Source organism: Mastigoproctus giganteus, chromosome 3 (genome assembly GCF_048544385.1).
Source record: "Mastigoproctus giganteus isolate SK-2022 chromosome 3, ASM4854438v1, whole genome shotgun sequence".
NCBI classification, from domain to species: domain Eukaryota; kingdom Metazoa; phylum Arthropoda; class Arachnida; order Uropygi; family Thelyphonidae; genus Mastigoproctus; species Mastigoproctus giganteus.
Genome location: NC_143577.1, coordinates 27,790,612 through 27,811,342, shown reverse-complemented (window position 1 = coordinate 27,811,342; position 20,731 = coordinate 27,790,612). Strand labels below are relative to the sequence as shown.

Genomic DNA, 20,731 nt, shown 5'->3' with positions numbered 1-20,731 from the left:
TTAACCATCCCTTTATCCATTGCAGTAACTTGCCGTTAATGCCACATTGCTCCAGTTTATACAGCAGTCTTTTATGTACAAAATCCTTCCTGAAATCAGGTATATGATATCAAAATTATTTTTTGCATCCAGTTCCTTGGTCATTTCATCATAGTAACCTTTCAGATTGGTTAGACAAGACTGTCCTTTAACAAATCCATGCTGTGACAGCAGTATAATTGCATTCCTGTCCAGATGGTCTGGCATTACTTCCTTAACCAGTGACCCCCATTGTTTTTCCCAGGAACTGGTGTTAAGCTGACAGGTCTGTAATTACCCATGTCACCCTTTGATCCCCCTTTATGAATTGAGGATACATTTGCACATTTCCAGTCAATAGGGACCTCCTCTGAATCCAGGGATGCTCTCATAATTATGGCTAATAGTTTGCTCACCCCTTTGCTGCCTCCCTTAATATAGTTGGATAAATCCCATCCATCCCAGGTGCCTTTTTTCATGTTCAGCTTCAATAATTTTTCTTCCACTTCCTTTCAGTTATCACAAAGTCATTTAGCTCCCTGTTAGAGTTTGACAAATGTGTGACATCTCCTCCCATAAAGAATTTCTCTTGTGTGAATGTAGATGCAAAATATCTATTCGGTTTGTCAGCCACCTGAGCAAAGTTATCAAAATCAAGTGGCCCAATATGATTCAGTCCCTTCCTTCTGTTAATATAAGCATAAAAGTCTTTACTGCTTTTCTTGACATTCTTTGCCAGAAACTTCTCATAATCTGCCTCAGCTAGCCTAACCTCCTCTGTGACTTGATTGCTGACTAATTTATATCTACCATAGGCTTCTGTATCACCTAATAATTTATATGCATCAAATGCACTTCTCTGCCCCATGTCTCAGTTGGTTCATCTGACATTCATTTATGATGTCAGATGAACTCCAGATTATTTATGTCAGATGAAAATCAGGTGAATGTCAGTTGAAAGTCTCCACTGCTTGGTCACGTGCTCCAGTTGTAACTCTTTCATTAATTCCTGGACATCGTTACAATAAACCAAGCCACCCTCATTTGAGTAATAAGTCATTATGTTAGATTGCCTCTTCCTATAAAAAGACACCTTGACACTCTTTTCAAGAAGGTTCCACTGCTGAAGCTGTGATCCCAGTAATTGAGCCCTGGTTTTGGAGAGGTCCAAATTGTTCAATTCTGCCTTAATGATTAGCTACAGCTTTATAGTATCAAGAGTTGGAAAGTCTGGTTCTGTACTCGTTCTGGGTTCTGCATATTCTGGAGACTCCTTTTCCGATCCTGAATCAGAGTCAAGTCCATAAGTTTCTGGTGGCTTTGAAACTGGCATTATATCATTGTGAGGAACCAGCCTTATATGAGAAGGTATGTTGGGATACTTTACTTCAGTGTTTCTCAAAGGGTGTGCCACGTCACATTAGTGTGCCGCAAAATTTTCCAAGTGTGCCGCGAAATCTTAAAAAAAAAACTAGCGTCGTTTTTATTTTAACATCATTGTCCGAATATACAGTACATACAATACCATTAATAAGTATTACCATTAATGGTACGTACAATACCATTAATAAGAATAAAGTACACGAAGGATCTTTTTATGACGAATTGAAATTGACATATCCGAATACAGGGGCGTCTGCAGTTCAGGCGCCAACACTATTTGAATAAAGACCAATTATCTGTCGCCCGCAGACCACGTGAATCGGACTGACGCGATACTGTATAAGTGCGCAGCGCCCCTGAATTACCTCATTAAGTCAAAATAAGGGATCCCATCTCTAGTCTCTCTCTCTCTCTCTCTAGTTTCTGGGAGTTGTACGCGTAGGCATGCAGCGTATTATGTGTTTATATATATCGTATTAATATTGTCATATTAAACTGTGTTTGTGTTGTAAAGTAAATAATTTAGGGTTATTCTACAAAACCGTTTTTTGTTTATTAGAAAAAACTGAAAATGGATATACGAAAATTTTTAAATAAAAACAAAACTATTGATGTCGGCAACAGTAGTTCTGCAGCAGATACAAATATATCCATTGAAAATAGTGATAATATGAACAATACCAGCGCCGATGAATCTCAGCCAAAAAGATCGAAAATTAGTACAAGATATATAATGAAGATTACTTAAATTTTGGTTTTACGTGGACAGGGGACATAAATTTCCCCTTACCTTTATGTGTTGTATGTGGACATAAAAAAGCAAACAGTGCAATGGTTCCTAGCAAGCTAAAACGCCATATGGAAAAAGTTCATCGAAATTTGATGTCTAAAGACAAAAGGTATTTTGAACGATTAATGACAAATAGTGCCAAACAAATACAAAAATTGGAAAACACAATAAAAGTGTCTGACAAAGCACAAATTGCCTCCTATGAAGTAGCGCAAATTATTGCACAAAAAGGGAAACCTCATTCGATTGGAGAAACGTTGATCGGTCCTGCTTGTCGTATAAGGGTGAAATGTATGTTTGGCAAAGATTCAGAAGCTGAAATAAATAAAATTCCTCTTTCCAACAACGATACTATAAGTCGAAGAATAATCGATATGTTGGAAAATATAGTAGAAAATGTTCAACAAAAACTTGATGGTCAAATTTTTGCTCTGCAAATAGATGAGTCAACAGATATTAGCGGGAAAGCACAATTAATGGGATTTGTTCGATTCATTAACAGAGATTTAATTATGAACCAATTTTTATTTTGTCAAGAATTGCCAGGAAGAACGACAGGAAGGGAAATATTTAATTGTGTAGATAACTTTTTCGAAAAGACAAAGTTATCATGGAATTTTTGTACAGGCATTTGTACAGATGGTGCTGCATCGATGATCGGACCTGAAAAAGGTTTTTTGGCGTTTGCAAAACAAAAAAATTCAAATCTTATTTCTACACATTGCATTATTCATCAAGAAGCATTAGTAGGCAAAACTCTCCCGACAGAATTAAGCATTGTACTAGATGACGTAATAAAAATTAACTATATTAAAAGCAGACCTTTAAAATCACGAATTTTCAAAGAATTATGCGACAGCATGGAATCTAACTACAATTGTTTATTACTACATAATGATATTCGTTGGCTTTCTAGAGGAAAAGTTTTAGCCCGTGTATTTGAATTGCGAGCAGAACTTTGTACATTTTTTAAAAATGAAATAAATACATCAGGAAAACAAAAGAATCGTATGAAAATACAAAAATTTTATGATTGTTTTAAGAATGAATTGTGGTGTGCAAAACTGGCTTACATAGAACATATATTTGCACATCTTAATATTTTAAATACTAGTTTACAAGGGCGAAACAAAAATATCTTAACGTCAACAGATAAGTTAATTGCTTTTGATAAAAAATTATGCTTGTGGATGAATAAACTTGATGAAAATAATTTAGCTATGTTTCCTAAGATTCCTGAACAGATGAGAAATTTTCTTGCACCAGTGGTGAAAAACCATTTGGAATTGCTTCAAAAGGCAATAAAAACATATTTTCCATCTATTAAATCGGAAAAATATGACTGGATTCGAAGTCCTTTTATTAATGATACATCAAACTGGAATCTTTGTCTTGAAGAAGAGGAAGAACTGATTTCCCTTTCATCCGATTGAACATTAAAAATCAAATATTCGGAATTTCATTTGGATACTTTTTGGATTTCAGTCAGAGATGAATATCCAAAGTTATCTAAAAGAGCAATAAATATTTTACTCCAATTTTCTACGTCGTATTTATGTGAGTTAGGATTTTCAACTCTCACTAACATGAAAAATAAAAAAACGATCAAGATTGGAAAATGTCGAAGATGACCTGCGAGTTGCTCTGTCTGAAATAAGACCTGATATAGCAGAAATAACAAAACATCGTCAATCACATATTTCACATTGACTATAATTTTTTAAATAAAAATTCATTTGATTTCTATCAAATATTTGAATAATTTAAAGCTTTGTTGAAGGCGTACATATTTTCTTTTTGTAATTATTTATTTAATAATTTTTATATTTTATTTTGGTTGTAAGAATTGTTTGCATAACACAGATATAATATAAGTATAAATAAAAAAAATTGTTAATATTATTTTTCGTTCTATTTATTTAATTTAGAAATTTCTTCTTCTATGACTACGTAGGTGTGCCGCGAAATTTTTCTTCTTTGGAAAATGTGCCACGAGAGTAAAAAGATTGAGAAACACTGCTTTACTTTATGCTTGGATTTCCCAGAAAAACAGAAATATTGGTCATACAAAAGTAACAATCATTTATGAGGTCTCGAGGTTCCCTCCATATCACTGGAATAGGAAAAGGCATTGATTTTTGACTACCTCTATCTAAGCCAGTCTATTAATGTCCATGAACATGAGCTACAGGAAATCTTTGGTGCCCATACTTTACTTGATCTTACATCCAAAATGGAGTTCATAGGAGTTCATTTTCTCACAAGTTGTGACAGTAGCTTCCACTGTAATTTTAATACCACTTCTTCACAAACATAGCAAAAACTATCAGGCTTATTTCAGCAAGAACGCGACATATTTTTTGTATGGTTGAGGTACGCACACATAAGAACACAATTAAGAAATTTTAGATTTTTATTTCTAATTTAAACACAGTTCACTTATGCACACTTGTTTACAAACACTAATTCACTAAAACACTTGTTCACTTTGTTCACCACTCTCTCCCTGAAACAAACTTTTTGAAATACGAAAATGCTGGAGTAGAACCCACTCGTATATATATACTGATAGAGAAGTTTCCAGAAGGTTCACAGTGTTTGTAGAGAGCTCTGTCGAAAGTTCTAGAACCTTCCAGAAACATCCCAACCTTCCACACAGCAATATAGGTAACTCTCATATAAAACTTTAGTTTGGTTCCTACAAAATCTCACGTAATGTGAAACTGTGTTATACCGGACTAAGAGCCAGTACAAAAAGGGGGGTTACGTTCCAAAAGCTAACAAAAATACACCATTTTTTTTATAACTATCAGAAACTTAATTTTTATAGTAGTAATAATTTAATATTTTAACTTTATTTTTATAATAGTTGTAACTTAAATAGTAATAACTGAACAAACATCTTCCCTTACAAACTGTGATACTTATGTGGGATAATGTATCCTCATTTAATTTTCTTCCTCTTCATCGCTGCTAAGCACAATCTGTTCTGCAGCATCTAGATTTCGTGTACCTTCTGATCTCTTGAAAAGTCACGAACTGCACTCTTCGAAGTCAATTATTTTTTATGGTCTCAAACAAGCACAAATTCAATAGCACAGAACCTAACTCAGGGATCTCCCTACAAAATACAGTGGACTCCCACTTTAAATGATACATGAAAATCGGAAGAATATTTTCCAGTTAGCAAAATAAAAATACATTTACGCTTACATACATAGCTTAATTAATGCATACTGTGATGTGTACATACTAATTGATATTTATGTTCACTGACTTTTTTTTCTTTTGGTTGTAAAATTTAAAACAGTAAAAATGATAAGCAATTAATAACAAAGAACACAGCATGCACAAGTTGCAACAAACAAGATATGGAGTAACGAGTTTCTTAAAATTTATTTGTTTTTTTATATGATTGAATATTTCATGGAAGGGGAAACACATTTCACCATAATAACGTGAGAAACCACAGAATTCCAGCTATCGGTACTATAGCAAATGCAAGAAGATCAAGTTTACTACCTGTTTATAATTGATTACACTAACAGAAAAGACCAATAAACTAGAAAGTGCAAATTGTTTTTATTGTTTTATGGTAGTCACCTCCAGAAATGTGCTTTAGAAAAATATCATGAAGGCTATGATAACAACTAGCGAGTCAACAGCAGGGATTCACAAAAAGGAATGGAAACATTGAAAATTGCATCTAACATAATATGGAGCAGGGTTTTCCCAGCACAAAAGCTCAAAAATACCGTGTTATGCACAATTTCCAGCAATTCTCAAACTGTGTTAGAGCGAAACCTTGTTGTAGAAGTACCGTGTTGTGCGAGGATTGTCGCAATTTATCAATCATGTTAGAGCAAAACCGTGTTGTAGAAGTACCGTGTTATCCGAGGGTTGCCTGTATTCTAGAGCAGTGGTCTCAAACTGGCAGCCCGCGGGCTGCATCCGGCCCCCGAACCAATTTTACACAGCCCGCGAATACATTTCAATTATGTATTTGTTGTAAATGCGGTGCTTATATTCACTTTCATTTTGTTAAAAAAAATTCCATTTTTTTTTGTTAAAATTTGTTAAAAAAATTTTAATAAAAAAAAATTTTGTTAAAAAAAAATTCTGTTCTAGAGCATCCCAGAACATTCTCGAAAGTTTTAGAAAGCTCCTGAATGCTCTTGAAATCTCCCAAATGTTCTAAAAATAGATAAAATGGATGGTAAAGATGATTAAACCAACCACAGGTCTTGGTTTTCGGTCATTAACAAATGATATTTGAAAACTGAGGGTGATGAGAACTTTTTAAGCACAAATTTGAGTTTTTGAACATATTTCCTACGAGAATCTGTCAATTATTTCACAGAGGAAATTGCCAACCAGTGTAACTTAAATAGAATTATTTAATAGAATATAAAATTAGGATATGGAACATAAAACTCAAAAACTGTCTGAGACTACTGTAGTCACCCTTACAAAAGTAAAAGCCTTTCCCTTTACCCTTGACAGTAGTTATGTCTTTAATTAAATTCCACATTAGTACACTGTGATCATTGCCACTCAGTGGGTCTTTTACCTGCTGATTCTTAATGCATATATATCACTGCTGATAACCAAATCAAGAGTCACCCATGTTTACTGGATGCACTGCCTTAGATTTAATATGCTTTTTAACTAAGAGCAAAACCTCCACCCCTCCTGTCCTGTCTGTTCTTCCTATGTATACATTGTACTCCCCATATTCAAATTCAGCATCACTTATGTCTGAGTGACACCATGTTTCTGCTATCTCTATGATATCTGCATTTGATGACTTAATCAGTACTTCAAATACATCAAATTTATTTACAATGCTCCTAGCATTAAGTGTACATATACATGTTCTTACTCTTAGTTACCCTTATACAGCCTGTGTATTCACTAGTTCCATGATGACCCACAGCAGGGCCTGAAACTTCCGATACCTTGCTTTCCAGGCTGCAGCATTTTACAATAGAAGCAGTATGAGAATCACATTCACGTCTGCCTGTGGCTCTAGTTAATCTATTAGTCTGTGTATCCCCCCTCCAAACTTGGAGTTTTCTGATTGAATATTTCATTTGCAAATATTTCACAAAATATTTGCAAATGCAATCACTGCCATTTGCAAATATTCTTGCCCTCCTATTTAAGTGTATCCCATTCCTGTTAAAAGTGTCTCTTTTGTTAACAAGCACAGATGACGCTGAGAAAACGTTCTACCCCGTGAGCCTAGCACATTCTCTCCAGGGCTGAATTGATTGACGAAGTTATCAATGTCTACTCCCTCTTATTGTGTCTGGACAGAATTGCAGACACTTTCAAATTCAATCCTAACTCACAACCTTTTCCCAACATTGCCCTATACTTGTTAAGTAAGTCATCAGATCTACTCTTAATGTCATTAGTGCCAACATGTACAACAGTATCACCTTTTGTGCTGTTAAAAGACGATATCTGCTCTACAACATCATCTACTTTTGCCCCTGGCAAACATACCCTGGTCCTGTTTCATCTATCCTTCTTGTACAACATATTTCCCATTTCCCGTGATAGAGTCACCAACAGTAATCACCTCCTTTGGGACCATTGCATTCTGCCTTGTAGATTGCTGCTGTGTTGCCTAATGTACAAGCATGAGCCTTGGTGTTAAGTTGGGCAGCTGAGAGCTGGATGGGCCCCCATTTTAATTCCGTTAAGAGCATCTACCCTACTCTTCAAAATCTCATAAATGCCCATCAGAATGCTGAGCTGGTACCCAATTTCTTCACACTCTGCACCAAACACACACAAAGACATACACAAAGTTTGGAGAAATTAAATTGAGTAATTATACCCCTTGGCTGTATTATATCCTGTTCCAGAAAAATTGGCAAACATTGCATGAGTTGCACATTTTGTTAGTCCATGATTTGTAGGGGAATCACCCCCTTCGGTTCTCCTCAAGCCACAGCATTCCTGCTACTTTGTGTTTGTTGCTTTGCTGCTATAGTCTGGGGCATGATTTCCATTTAAATACAATTTAATTGATCAACAATGAAAATTAATAAAATTAATCAATTAATTGACAATACTACACAAAGCTAATAGACTCCTAAATGCAATGATATGTATTATGCTATCAAGTTTTATGTTATACCTTGCACTATCAACACACAAGTTCAAGATATATGTGACCCTATACTGTTATGATCGCAGTTTTAAATTAGCTATGTGCTTGCCAAAAAGTAAATTTTCATAACTAAAAACAATGGAAAAAAAATATACCTAGCAAGTGATTAGAACCTTTGAGCTACTTATCACAATTAGACTGTACTATTCCACTGAACTACTAGTTATGTGTTAGGATATTCGTGCCAAAACAGCAATACAATATTGGGTATGAGTGATAAGTCATAATTTACAAAATCACTTGCTAAATTTAAAAATAAGCTACTGAACATGCCTAAGACTATTAATCTATTTGTCAAACACAATTTAATATGTTAATTAATCAAAAATATGGCAAAAATTTCCAAATAACTTTTCTGTTCCCACGAGCTCAAAATTCTTCGACTGCACATTAGTACTCTCATAGCAAGACCAATTATATTCAGTAACTGATCCTATTAGTTCCACTTTCAGGTTTAATTCAAATTTGGTGTACATTACAGTGCAGGAAGTTTTAAATGAAGTATGTTGCTTCCTGCAATGTGCTTTATTTCAACATACTTCAAAACCTTAAACAAACAGTATAAGCATTTGTATTGGTACCAACCCGTCCAAAAAAACACCTGAAAAGTTGCAAATATGGTGGCGCCTCCGTAGCCAGGTGGGCAGGAGCAGCAGTGCATAGCACGCGCTTCTTGATTAGACCGGGGTTCGAGCCTGTGACCACCAAATATGGAGGATGCGAAAAGGTCAGGGAGTGAACACCGCATATCCCCAGAGCAATATGGCCTTAGTTGCTAATGCTCCTAAAAACCAAATAACAACAACAGCAGCAAATATGGTAGTCGATCATTTGACAGGTTCTTGTGTGCAATTTCTGTGTGCAAACCATAAAAAATTATATAAACTGCTGCAGTAAAAGTTGAACTGTATTTTATTGAAGTTGAACTGTATTTGAGAAGGTAGAAAAAAAAATTCTGATTTTTAATTATTAATTAACGATTAATGTGCAACAGATATTTTCCGGGCTACTTTGTGAAGTCCTATTCAACTGGTGCCAGGTTAATAGTGCCACCAGTTGCACAGGGCTTCACAAGTACAATAAATTTTGTTTTTTTAAGTTCTCTAGGTAAGATAATTAACTTTTTTTACTGCTTTTATGATTTACCAGTTTGTCACTATAGCCCTTAGAAAAATTTATATACAGGTTTTACTAATATTTAAAAATTTTTTTTGGTGATAGATAGGAGAGAGTTTGGAGAAATTAATGTAAAAAGAATATTTATAACGAAATTTGACTTTTTTAAAAAAAAATTGCTAATGTATTAAGAGAAATTAAACACTTAATTTAAAGACAGTTTTAATTTGTTTTTCAAGGTACATGAACATACAAGTCATGCATCTGCCATTCTTACACAGAATTCTCTGAAAAGATCTAATATTAGTCCGTTGCTAACTGCAAAACGGGGAAGGAAGCCACAACATAATGGACATAATGTTTCACAGCAGTAGGTTCATTTCTTATTTAAATTTGTTATTGTATGCTTTGAATAAAAAAGCAAAAAACAAACCTAATTGTAAATATACAGTTTGAAACTTTTATTAGTAGTAGAATCTGTGGGCAGCTGACCTTTCCTTTTGATTATGACCATTTGCATTTCACTGTGTATGTAATGCAGATGGTTATAATTTATTGGCTGTAGTTGATCTCTGCTTGACTTGGATCCTTATTTTGGTACAAAGTCTATCCAAGTTTTTTTTTGGATAGATCCCATTCGTGGGGGTTAAATGGGATTTATCCAGTTGTATTACGGTAGGGAGCAAAGAAATTAAGCAAACCTTAGTTGTAATTGAGATCATCCTTGAATTCCGGGGAGGTACCCACAGACTGGCAATGTGCGAATGTATCCCCAATTCACAAAGGGGGGGGGGGATCAAAGAGGGACATGAGTAATTATAGACCTATTGGTTTAACTTCTGTTCCAGGGAATATAGTGGAGTCATTGGTTAAAGTAATGCAGTATCATCTACACAAGGCTGCAGTTATACTCCAGATACAGCATGGGTTTGTTAAGGGGAAATCTTGTCTGACCAGTTTGATTGAATATTATAGTGTGGTCACAAAGGAACTGGATACAAAAAATAATTTTGATATCATATACTTGGATTTCAGGAAAGCTTTTGATGCTGTTGCACATAAAAGACTGCTGTACAAATTGCAACAGTGTGGCATTTAAGGGCAAGTTTCTGCTATGGATAAAGGATGGTTGAGTGGGATAAGACAGAATGGTAATCGATGGACACTGCTCTTTGTGAACTAATGTTATTAAGAGTTTGGCGTTGGGTCCATTGTGTTTTCTATATTTATCAATGACATTGATGAAGGCATATCAGGCTTAATGTCCAAGTTTTCAGATGATACAAAGGTTGGCAGGATGATTAATGGCAGTAATCACAGTATATGCTACTGCGATAGCATCTAGAAAATTTTGGCAGATGGGCTTAGAAATGGCAATTAAAGTTTAACATTGACAGATACAAAGTACTGTATATGGGTAGCAGTAACCCAAGAGTAAAGTACCAACTGTGTGGAGTTGGTGCCACACAGTTGGTACTTTACTCTTGTAGGAATGGTGTTAGCGTTTTTGGTGCCTGAGGCAAAACCTTGTAATGGCACCTAATTCATACTATATTTTAAAACTGCATATATATGCAGTAGCACATGTAGCATTTTGTTTGTGAGTTTAACCTGGAGAAAATTACTAATGACTTAAAAGTTCTCACAAATTTACGCACTCCTCCACAGAAAAGAATTTTCACTCTGAAAAACCATTAAGATTCAAGAGCACTTAACAAAATAGGTTATTAATAATTCCTAAATTTAGATGTATTTTCAAAATTTTGAGTTCTAAAATGAATAGAAAGAAAGATTTTGGGTACAGAGAAGTATAAATTCAATGCTGAATGTTAAATGTAAAGCATAATTGATTAATGGCCCGGTGACTATTTTAGACAGTGCCCGTAGCAAGTGCCTCACTTGGGCAATCCTAGTGCCAGACCTGACACTCAGGGTAGTGAAGAATGAAAAAAAACTTGGGGGTAATTGTGCAGTCAGATATGAGGTCTGAGCAGTGCAGAGAGGCTGCCAGGACAGCTCATGAGGTTATGTCGATGATATACAGAAATTTTTCTGGCAGGGATATGGAGATGATTATTCTATTGTGTAAGGCAATGGTCAGGCCACACCTTGAGTACTTCATACAGGTCTGGAGGTCTCATTGTAGGGAGGATGTAGAGCTGCTGGAATGATTACAGAGAAGGATAACAAGATTGGTGAATGAAGCAAAGGGGTACTCTTACCAAGAATGGCTTCAGGTCGGCAAATTGCAGCTTCTGGAGACTATGCACCTGCGAGATGTTCTGATCGAGATGTTTAAGGCTTTGAATGGATTGAGCAAACTCAGTGCTCATGGGATTCTTCCTCTTGCTTAGAGAGGGGCCACAAATTCAAATTGAAGGATAGTTGCAGACTAGACATATGGAAGTTTGCCTTTAGCCAGCAGGTGGTTGATTACTGGAACAAACTTCCATCTGTCGTTGAAGTTGACAGCTTGAATAAATTCAAGGAAGAATAACTGGAAAATTTGTGCAGCATTAGGGGCAAGTTACTACTATGGATAAAAGGATGGTTGAGTGGGAGAAGACAGAGTTATCAATGGGCATTGCTCTCCTTGGACTAATGTTATTAGTGGAGTTCCTCAGGGTTCAATGTCTTGCCAATTGTTATTTTAATTATTTATTAATGATATTGATAAAGGTATACCAGACTTAATGTTTAAGTTTGTAGATGATTTGAAGGTTGGCAAAGCAATCAGGGAATTCTACTGCAACAAGGTCTAGAAAAATTATACAGATGGGCTCAGAAGTGGCAATTGAAGTTTAACATTGATAAGTCCAAAGTATTGCATATGGAGTAATGATAACATGCCAACATACTGAGAATAATATACCAATGTAGATATAGTACCACACTTTGGTTAGTGGCGAATGAGTATGGCCTTGGGGTGGGTGGGGGATAATTTAACAGTCAAAAGTTCTCTGAGTAGTGCAGACTGGCTGACTGGACAGTTATCAAAGCTGCTTGGATCATGGGTTTTGTCAATGATGTAGGAATTTTTCTGATAGGAATACTTAGGTGTTTATATTGTTGTATAACATTTGATTAATAAAACAGAGCTGTGAGTGGTAAATTGAGGTAAATTTCTCTTATTTTTCTATAAATTGTTGTATAAGGCAATTGTTAGACCATGTCTTGAGTACTGTGTACATCTCTGGAAGCCTCATTTTAGAAAGGATGTGGATTTTTGGAATGGGTACAGAAAAGAGTAACAAGGTTAGTGAGGGTAACAAAGAGAGATACTCTTACTATGAAAGATCAGTTTGGAAACAAGGGAACTTGTGAGGAAATCTGATTGAGTGTTTAAAGCTTTGAATCGATTGAGTGGACTAAATGCTGATAGCACCCTTCCTCTTGCTCACATAGCCCACATGTCGGGTAAGGGAAAGGGGATAGTCTTAAATACACCAGCTGCTGTTGCAGATGCACTCAACAGTTATTTTGCATCGATATTTACAAATGAAAAACCTTTTGTGGCAATGGGAAATTGTGGGAGCGAAGTTGAAAAATATGTAATTAATGATATTGAAATTTCGCAAGATTATTTAATGAAAAAACTTTTGAGCCTATAGGCCAGTAAGGCTCCTGGAGTTGATGGAATATACCCTATAATCTTAAGGGAGGCAGCAAGTGAGTGCATTGAACCATTGAGGCTAATTATGCGAGCATCAATAGACTCTGGGGAGATTCTGTTGGATTGGAAAAGTTCCAATGTATCTCCCATACATAAGGGTGGCTCTAAGAGTGAAGTGGGAAATTATCGACCTGTCAGTCTGACTTCAGTGGTAGGGAAAATCATGGAGGCAATGATCAAGGGTGGAATTCAGGATCATTTGGATAGAATTGAAATTCTCAAGGATACTCAGCATGGTTTTGTAAAGGGAAAATCATGTTTAACAAATCTGGTTTGCTATTTTGAAAGGGTCACTCACGAACTGGATTTAGGGAATAATTTCGACATTATTTATTTAGATTTCAGCAAAGCTTTTGACTCAGTCCCACATGAGCGGTTGCTTTATAAGTTGGAACAGGTTGGAATCACTGGGAAAATCCTTAGATGGATAGCAGGATGGCTTCAGGGCAGGAGGCAGAGGGTTGTGATAAATGGCTATTCCTCAGATTGGGTTGATGTAAGAAGTGGGGTTCCCCAAGGATCAGTATTAATACCACTGTTGTTTTTAATTTTCATAAACGACATCGATGAAGGGATAGAGGGCATGATGTCTAAATTTGCAGTTTATGTTAAAATTGGTAGAGTAGTTAATGATCACTGCCAAACTGAGCTTCTTCAGAGAGACCTAGATAGACTTCAGGAATGGTCAGACTATGCTTTAATCCAACAAAGTGTATGGTATTACACCTGGGAAACAGTAATCCCAAAATAACTTATTCACTTGGTGGAGTTCAACTAAACCCAGTACTGGAGGAAAGGGACTTGGGTGTTACGATACGGTCAGACATGAAATTCTCTGAGCATTGTAAACAGGTTGCAAGGAAGGCCCATGGTGTCCTATCGATGATCTATTGAACTTTTGTAAGTAGAGATAGGGATGTGATAATCCCATTATGTAAGGCTTTTGTTAGACCACACTTGGAATACTGTGTTCAAGTATGGAGACCGCATCTAAAGAAAGACATCGAGCTTCTTGAAAGGGTGCAAAGACGAGTAACTCGCCTAGTGAGATCGGCAAAAGAGCATCCTTATGAAGAAAGACTTCGAATATGTGGGTTGCAGAGTTTGGAAACTAGACACCTTAGAGGAAATTTGATTGAGGTATTTAAGGCTCTGAGAGGCATCAGTAAAATGAATTAGGATGAAATTTTCAAGATTATAAATGATGCTAGAACTAGGGGACAAATTCAAGTTACGGGGGGGAAATGTTTAAATTGGACTGCAGGAAGTTTTATTTTAGCCAGCGAGTTATAAATTACTGGAATAAGTTGCCTACATGGGTGGTAGAGGCTAACAGTTTAGGGAAATTCAAAGGTCATCTGGATAGTACCTTTGGGTGAGGGAAGCACATAGGATAATAGGTTTAATTTCCTTTTCTTTTATTAATTATTATTATTTTTTATTTTTTTATTTTTTTTTTGCTGGTGCAGCATAAGCCATAAGCTTTCTTGCACCATGTGGCCATTACCAATACTAATATAAATTTAAATTGAGTAATTATGGTTGCTGGACAGATGTGCAGAAATTTGCCTTTAGTCAGTGGGTAGTTGATTGTTGGAACAAACTTCCATCTGGTGTTGTGGAAGTGTGTAGTTTGAATAATTTTAAGGAAGATCTAGACAAATTCTTGGAGGAGATGGACAGGTGATGGCTGATGCTGTATATAAGCTTGCTGTCTTGCATCATTTGCTACTACTTAACTATTCATTTTCTCTGTAATCACATTCTCATTTCCTGAATTCACCTTTTGCTGAACTGATACTGGATGAAAAGATGCCTTTCTTTGAACCTGACACAAAGGGATCAACAAAATTCCTTTTGACAACCTATAAAAGGCCATGAATCTGGGGCCCCAAAACTGAATTTTGCACTTTAGTCTCATAAGAGTTTGCTCTGTTACTCATACTTGAATTTAAAAAAATTAGCAGTAACCATCATAATGTTTTGGAAATTGTAAAATGTCTTGCAGTTTAATTTTTTAAAGAAAGTATACATATTAAAATTGTATCTTGACAAATGCATTTGTAACTAAGTTTAAATAATTTTATTAAATGTGATAAGAAAGAGTAGAATTCCAATTTATTAATTTAGGGCATATCACATGTATGATTCATTTTACACATAGTACAGAGTTTTTATTTAATAAAAATTCTTTAAAATGACTCATTAATTTTGTTTATTTTTAAGTAATAAACCCATATAAGCATTTGAAACCTATATAATAGTTGGTTTTCTATTATACAAGATTTCTGTTATTTGAAACTGTCTTGGTTTCACTGTTATTAGCAATTAAAACCTAATACAGTGAGAACATGCCATATTATAGATTGGTGTCGTAGTAATATTACAGATGTATAGATTCTTTCTTTAGTTGCACTAAACTTATTTGTTATATCTAGATATATTTTGATATTTCCACATATCCACTGCCTGTGTTTCCTTATCATGTACTAGCCTCTTATTTATTTATCCATTCAAAAAATTATGAACTTATTTGAGAAATAAGAGATTGAGTACCTAGTATAGACAAATGAAAATTGCAGTTGTATTTTGACTTCATTACATTATGCGGCTTCGAAACTTTGTAATTCTCATTGGTTTCTTTTACGCGGTTTGTTATAAAATATTGTAATATTACTTGACTTTTACAGAAATGTTGATACCTTTACATCAGAGCTGAGTAGACAGTTTCCTGATATGGCAATCGAAATTCTTCGACCATGTGGCTCCTCTGCAATATTAAAAGTAAATAGTACTCTTTTTAAAAATTTTTGTATGTGATTTTACGGTAAGCTAAATTTTTGTATTATGAACCAGTATATATATTGTGCTGATTAATTTAAATTTGAATTACCTGCAAAACTATACTGATACTGAATCATTTATAATTTAATGAAGTACATAAAGAATCTGTTGGTGCCTATTGGTCAACTTAATTTGTTAATGAAACTCAATTTGACTCTCACTTCATATGGAGGTTTCACCCATTCTTTGAGAAAATGAGGGAAAATTGTTATTGAAAGTCATTGTAAGTTATGCCTGGATGAATGAAATGGATTTAGTTACAAAGAATTTTTTAAAATGAGGGGTCCAAATGATCTCTCCCCACCATGGTTGCTAGCATGATAATTATTCAAATTACAGCATAGTTGAGATAGTAATAGTAAGCATTCTAGAAAAGTATTAATTTTAAACTGAGGACTTCTTTTTTTTTTGCCTGTTTTGTTTAATTAATATTTAGTGTTAATAACATTCCTCTTCATTTAAAGCTTTAATTAGCCAATCTCAAGCAGAGGTGGATTGTCTTCAGTAGATTTCTGACTATGTTTTAAGTATATTGTATCACCTGATTATTATGTTATGATCAGGGTACTTTCCTTATAAATATTTGTCACTCATTCTTGAATTTGCTTTAGATTGTTTGCTTCCAGACACAGAAATATGAAAACCAATCTAAATTCTTGCTATGAAATTTCAGTTACTCGAGTTATGTAGAGAGGAAAAATATTTTTTAAATTAAATATTTATACATTGAAAAATTCTCTTTTCTGTACATAATGTACAGAAATGTAGTTGTATCATTTGTATATGTAGAAATATTTAAATTACTCTAATTGTATTCAATTTGCAAACTTTTTTTAAAGTCCCTCATATGACAGGTTTTTTTTAGAGACTTGTTTTTGTTAAAGTAAAGGACATTTGAATGTAGCATATTTTTATTTCCCTGTAGCTTTGAATGGCTATAGCATTTTACAGTCGTGGACTGGCCATCAGTATTCACACAAAGAGATGCTATTAATTTGTTACACAAAGGGAGAGTTTTTAAGAAACAAATATAGGGAAATTAGGAACAGGTATACTAATGGAATCAGTAAGTTAAAGAGAGTCATGGAGAAATCTTGTCACGGCAGGGGGAAATTCAAATCCATGGGGTATTATTTACAAAATTATCTGTTGAAAATTACCAAGACAGATTGCTAACTTGATTGTAGCCTCAGATGGAAGTGCTACATACCTGGAATCAAACAGTACAACAGCTACTATTCAACCTATTTCCAGATGACACTAAGCAATAAACACTCCAGCAAACAAAAATCAGAATGAAAAATGAAGCATACACAAATGATGTGCTTGTACCACCATTTAGGCTAGAAGAATTGCATATAGCAACAAGTAAGGTGATAGAAAAGAAATGCCTAGGGCAGGATCTGTTAGAACCTGAAATTGTGAAGAAGGTAATAGTTTTATTCAAACATAGTACTTAATTTATACAATAAATGGCCTCACCAAGAAATATTTAAATTACTATTTAAAGGACTGGACAGACCACCTTCAGCAGTAAAATCCTGATGGACAGTACCCTTACTATCATTAATGGGGTGCCTCCGTAGCCAGGTGGGCAGGAGCAGCAGTGCGTAGCACACGCTTCTTGATTAGACCGGGGTTTGAGCCCGTGCCCACCAAATACGGAGGATGCGGAAAGGTCAGGGAATGACCACCGCATATCCCCGGAGCAATATGGCCTTAGTTGCTAATGCTCCTAAAAACCAAATAACTAACAAATAACAATCATTAATGGCCAAAATATTGGAACACCTGGTGTTGAGTAGGTTTGTTATTTTTTTTTTTTTTTAGGAGCATTAGCAACTAAGGCCATATTGCTCCGAGAATATGCGGTGGTCATTCCCTGACCTTTCCGCATCCTCCGTATTTGGTGGTGACGGGCTCGAACCCCGGTCTAATTAAGAAGCGTGTGCTACGCACTGCTGCTCCTTCCCACCTGGCTACGGAGGTGCCTTGTTAAGTAGGATTACACCATACTACCAAGAAGCTGGGCTGGCATCCCAATTTCAGCATGACTATAAAGCAAACACAAGCATAGAAATGCTATAAAGAAAATAGTCACCACAGTTGAAACAGGTCAAGAAAAAAATATAGTTGCAATCACAATTGATGTTGAGGGTGCTTTTAACACCTTATCGTGGGAAAGCATCCTCAGAAGATTTATTCATATGGAATTACCAGCCAACTTTTACAGCCTATTAAGAAGCTATTTCCACAACAGAATAGTTAGAGCGAGAACTAATGACACTAGCTACAGTAAGGAATCACAGAGGGGATGTCCACAGGGTTCTTTGCTAGGCCCCTTCTGTTGGAACTTGGTTATGGTTAAGTTTCTGCTGAAGGAGCTTGATCTTAACCAAATTGTCAGATTTGCTGATGACCTGGTTCTCTTGGTGGTAGCGGACTCTCACCGACAACTTGAAACAAAAGCAGATGTCAATACATAAGCTGAGGATCTCATCTAGAAAAGCTAAGGCTCTACTAATGAAAGAGAAACTGAGTGATAGTAGATCTCCAAATATCAAAATAGAGAACAAACCAATGTCTCATGCAAAGCAATGAAAGTATCTTGTCATCATTGTAGATCAAAAGCTAACATTTGTACAACACATGTACATTAAAAAGTAAAGTAGATAAGTTTGTTGGTATGATAAGGAGAGTCACCTGCTCAGACTGGGGACTGATGGGGAAGGGCTTGACATCACTTTATAAAAGTATATTCCTGCCTGTGGTGCAGGTGCACCTATGGGGCAGGTGTATGGTACCATAGATCAGACAAAATCATGATCAGGAGAAAATTAAAGCCCTTGCAGAGGATAGTATTGTTGGCCATAACTCAGGCATGCAGGACCACATCTGCCTGTGCCCTTCAAGTAATATACGAAGGATTAATGTATAATCTATGGAAGCAGATATTGGCTACAATATTGAATGTGACAATAAATCTGGCAAATAACATAAAAGAAGAAAATGAAAAAAATCTTTCAAAAACAACAGCGAATGACAGAACAGATGGGATGCCTCCACACTTGGCAGGGCAATCTACAGATTCATTCCTTAGATAATAGTTCAGACTTGAGAAAATCTCCCTGGTTTGCACCAGGGTTGATTGTTACCTACATTATCACTGATCATGGACTCTTCAATCAGAAGCTCCACTCACTGGGTTTGGCAGACAGATACCCTGCACTCCTCATGCAGGAGCATGTTCCCAAGAAGTCTTGGGAATATGTCCTTCACACTTGCACCAACTATGACCTTCCCAGGAATTTACTGATATCAAAAGTAGGACTGTTACCAAGAGGAGAAGAATACGAGCTACTGATAGTGACAAATATAAACAGCTATCAGCTTATGCACAGGAAATCTTCACTATAAGAAATAACAGCTTAAGACATGTATATACTCGTCACATTCCGCCCCCCCAACAAACACTAGTCACCCAGTAGAATAGACAGACGACTGAACCTAATCTGTTGATGAATGCTCATTCAGCAAATTGGATTCAGTCAATATCCCAGCAGAAAAGAACACTTTAACCTGACCCACCAATAAATAGCTGTGACGAAATTCAGTATGAATACATCATAGAAAACTCAGCAGCAAAGAAAACCATACCTTCATAACCACCACAAGAACCCCCAATGGAATAAGGAGCCAATCCTGTATATGGGTAGGACATGCTGATATTAGTACAGCATCCTGGTGTGTGATATTTGCAGGCAGCGAATATCCCACACCGAATGCTTCAGATTCATTGTCAGGGTCTATGATGGAAGTGCACTGCTTCCCCCTCCCCAACTTAGGCTCTCTTGCCTCAGTATTACATTATGGTAGGGCCCATTACAGGGAGAGAATACCTACCTCCACTTCCCTACCTCACCTAGGATTTCTAGCGTCCTTAACTTTCTCTTCTACTTTAATCTTCCCTCCCCACTTCAACCATCCTTGCACATTTCTTAAACTCTCACCTGATTCTTCCGATTTCCACATGGAAACCTTCCTGTCATCCACCTTCTTTGTTTTCACTTATTTTTCAAAACTCAAACTGTCACTCCCATACTCTCATCTAACAATAATTTTTTTTTTGCTCTCCCTGGTAAGCTCAGGCAATGCCAAAGTTTGCCCTGCCAGAGCAAACCCAAGAGAAATAAAAAAAAAAAAAAAAAAAACCTTTTTTCTTTGATAAGTATTGTGAATACAACTGCGTAGATAGTCTGGTTGAAGAGCAAAAAGGAGTTGTTTTTTTTGAAGGTGCTCTCTTTTCGATTCCAGGACATCTATAATAGTTAATATGTAGGGAGTGAATATCACTGTTTTGGAAGAGCAAAGCATAACTTTAATGGAAGGTATACAAAGTGCTGGTCCAGCTGCACTGGGTAGGACATTTAAAAATAAATGGCCATTACCATACAAGAAATATGAGCATACAAGAAATATGAGCAATAACTAGGATTTACCGAAAGTAAAAGCCTTTTAGTAAAGCCTGATGATTAATGAAGTATTGCTGAATTACATTTTTGTTTGTTAAAAATGTGAAGGTAGATATTAATACAAACAGTCCTATGCTTATCTTATTTTACACACAAAAATATTAAAAGTTATTCTTAACAATGTGTCACTTTTTTCCTGATTGCAAACTAATATATTTGGAATTCACAACTGCATAAAAGTTTTATGATGC

The 20,731-nt window shown here is 35.7% G+C and overlaps 1 protein-coding gene across 1 annotated transcript in view; it reads left to right on the top strand.

Moving 5' to 3' along the window:
- The window catches only part of MED27 (mediator complex subunit 27), a 51,677-nt gene that overhangs the window by 10,802 nt on the left and 20,144 nt on the right, over positions 1-20,731 (top strand). The window contains exons 3-4 of the mRNA XM_090370449.1: positions 9,731-9,861; positions 15,855-15,948. Coding sequence (XP_090226575.1) covers positions 9,731-9,861; positions 15,855-15,948 — 225 coding nt within the window. The remainder of the gene's footprint in view (positions 1-9,730; positions 9,862-15,854; positions 15,949-20,731) is intronic.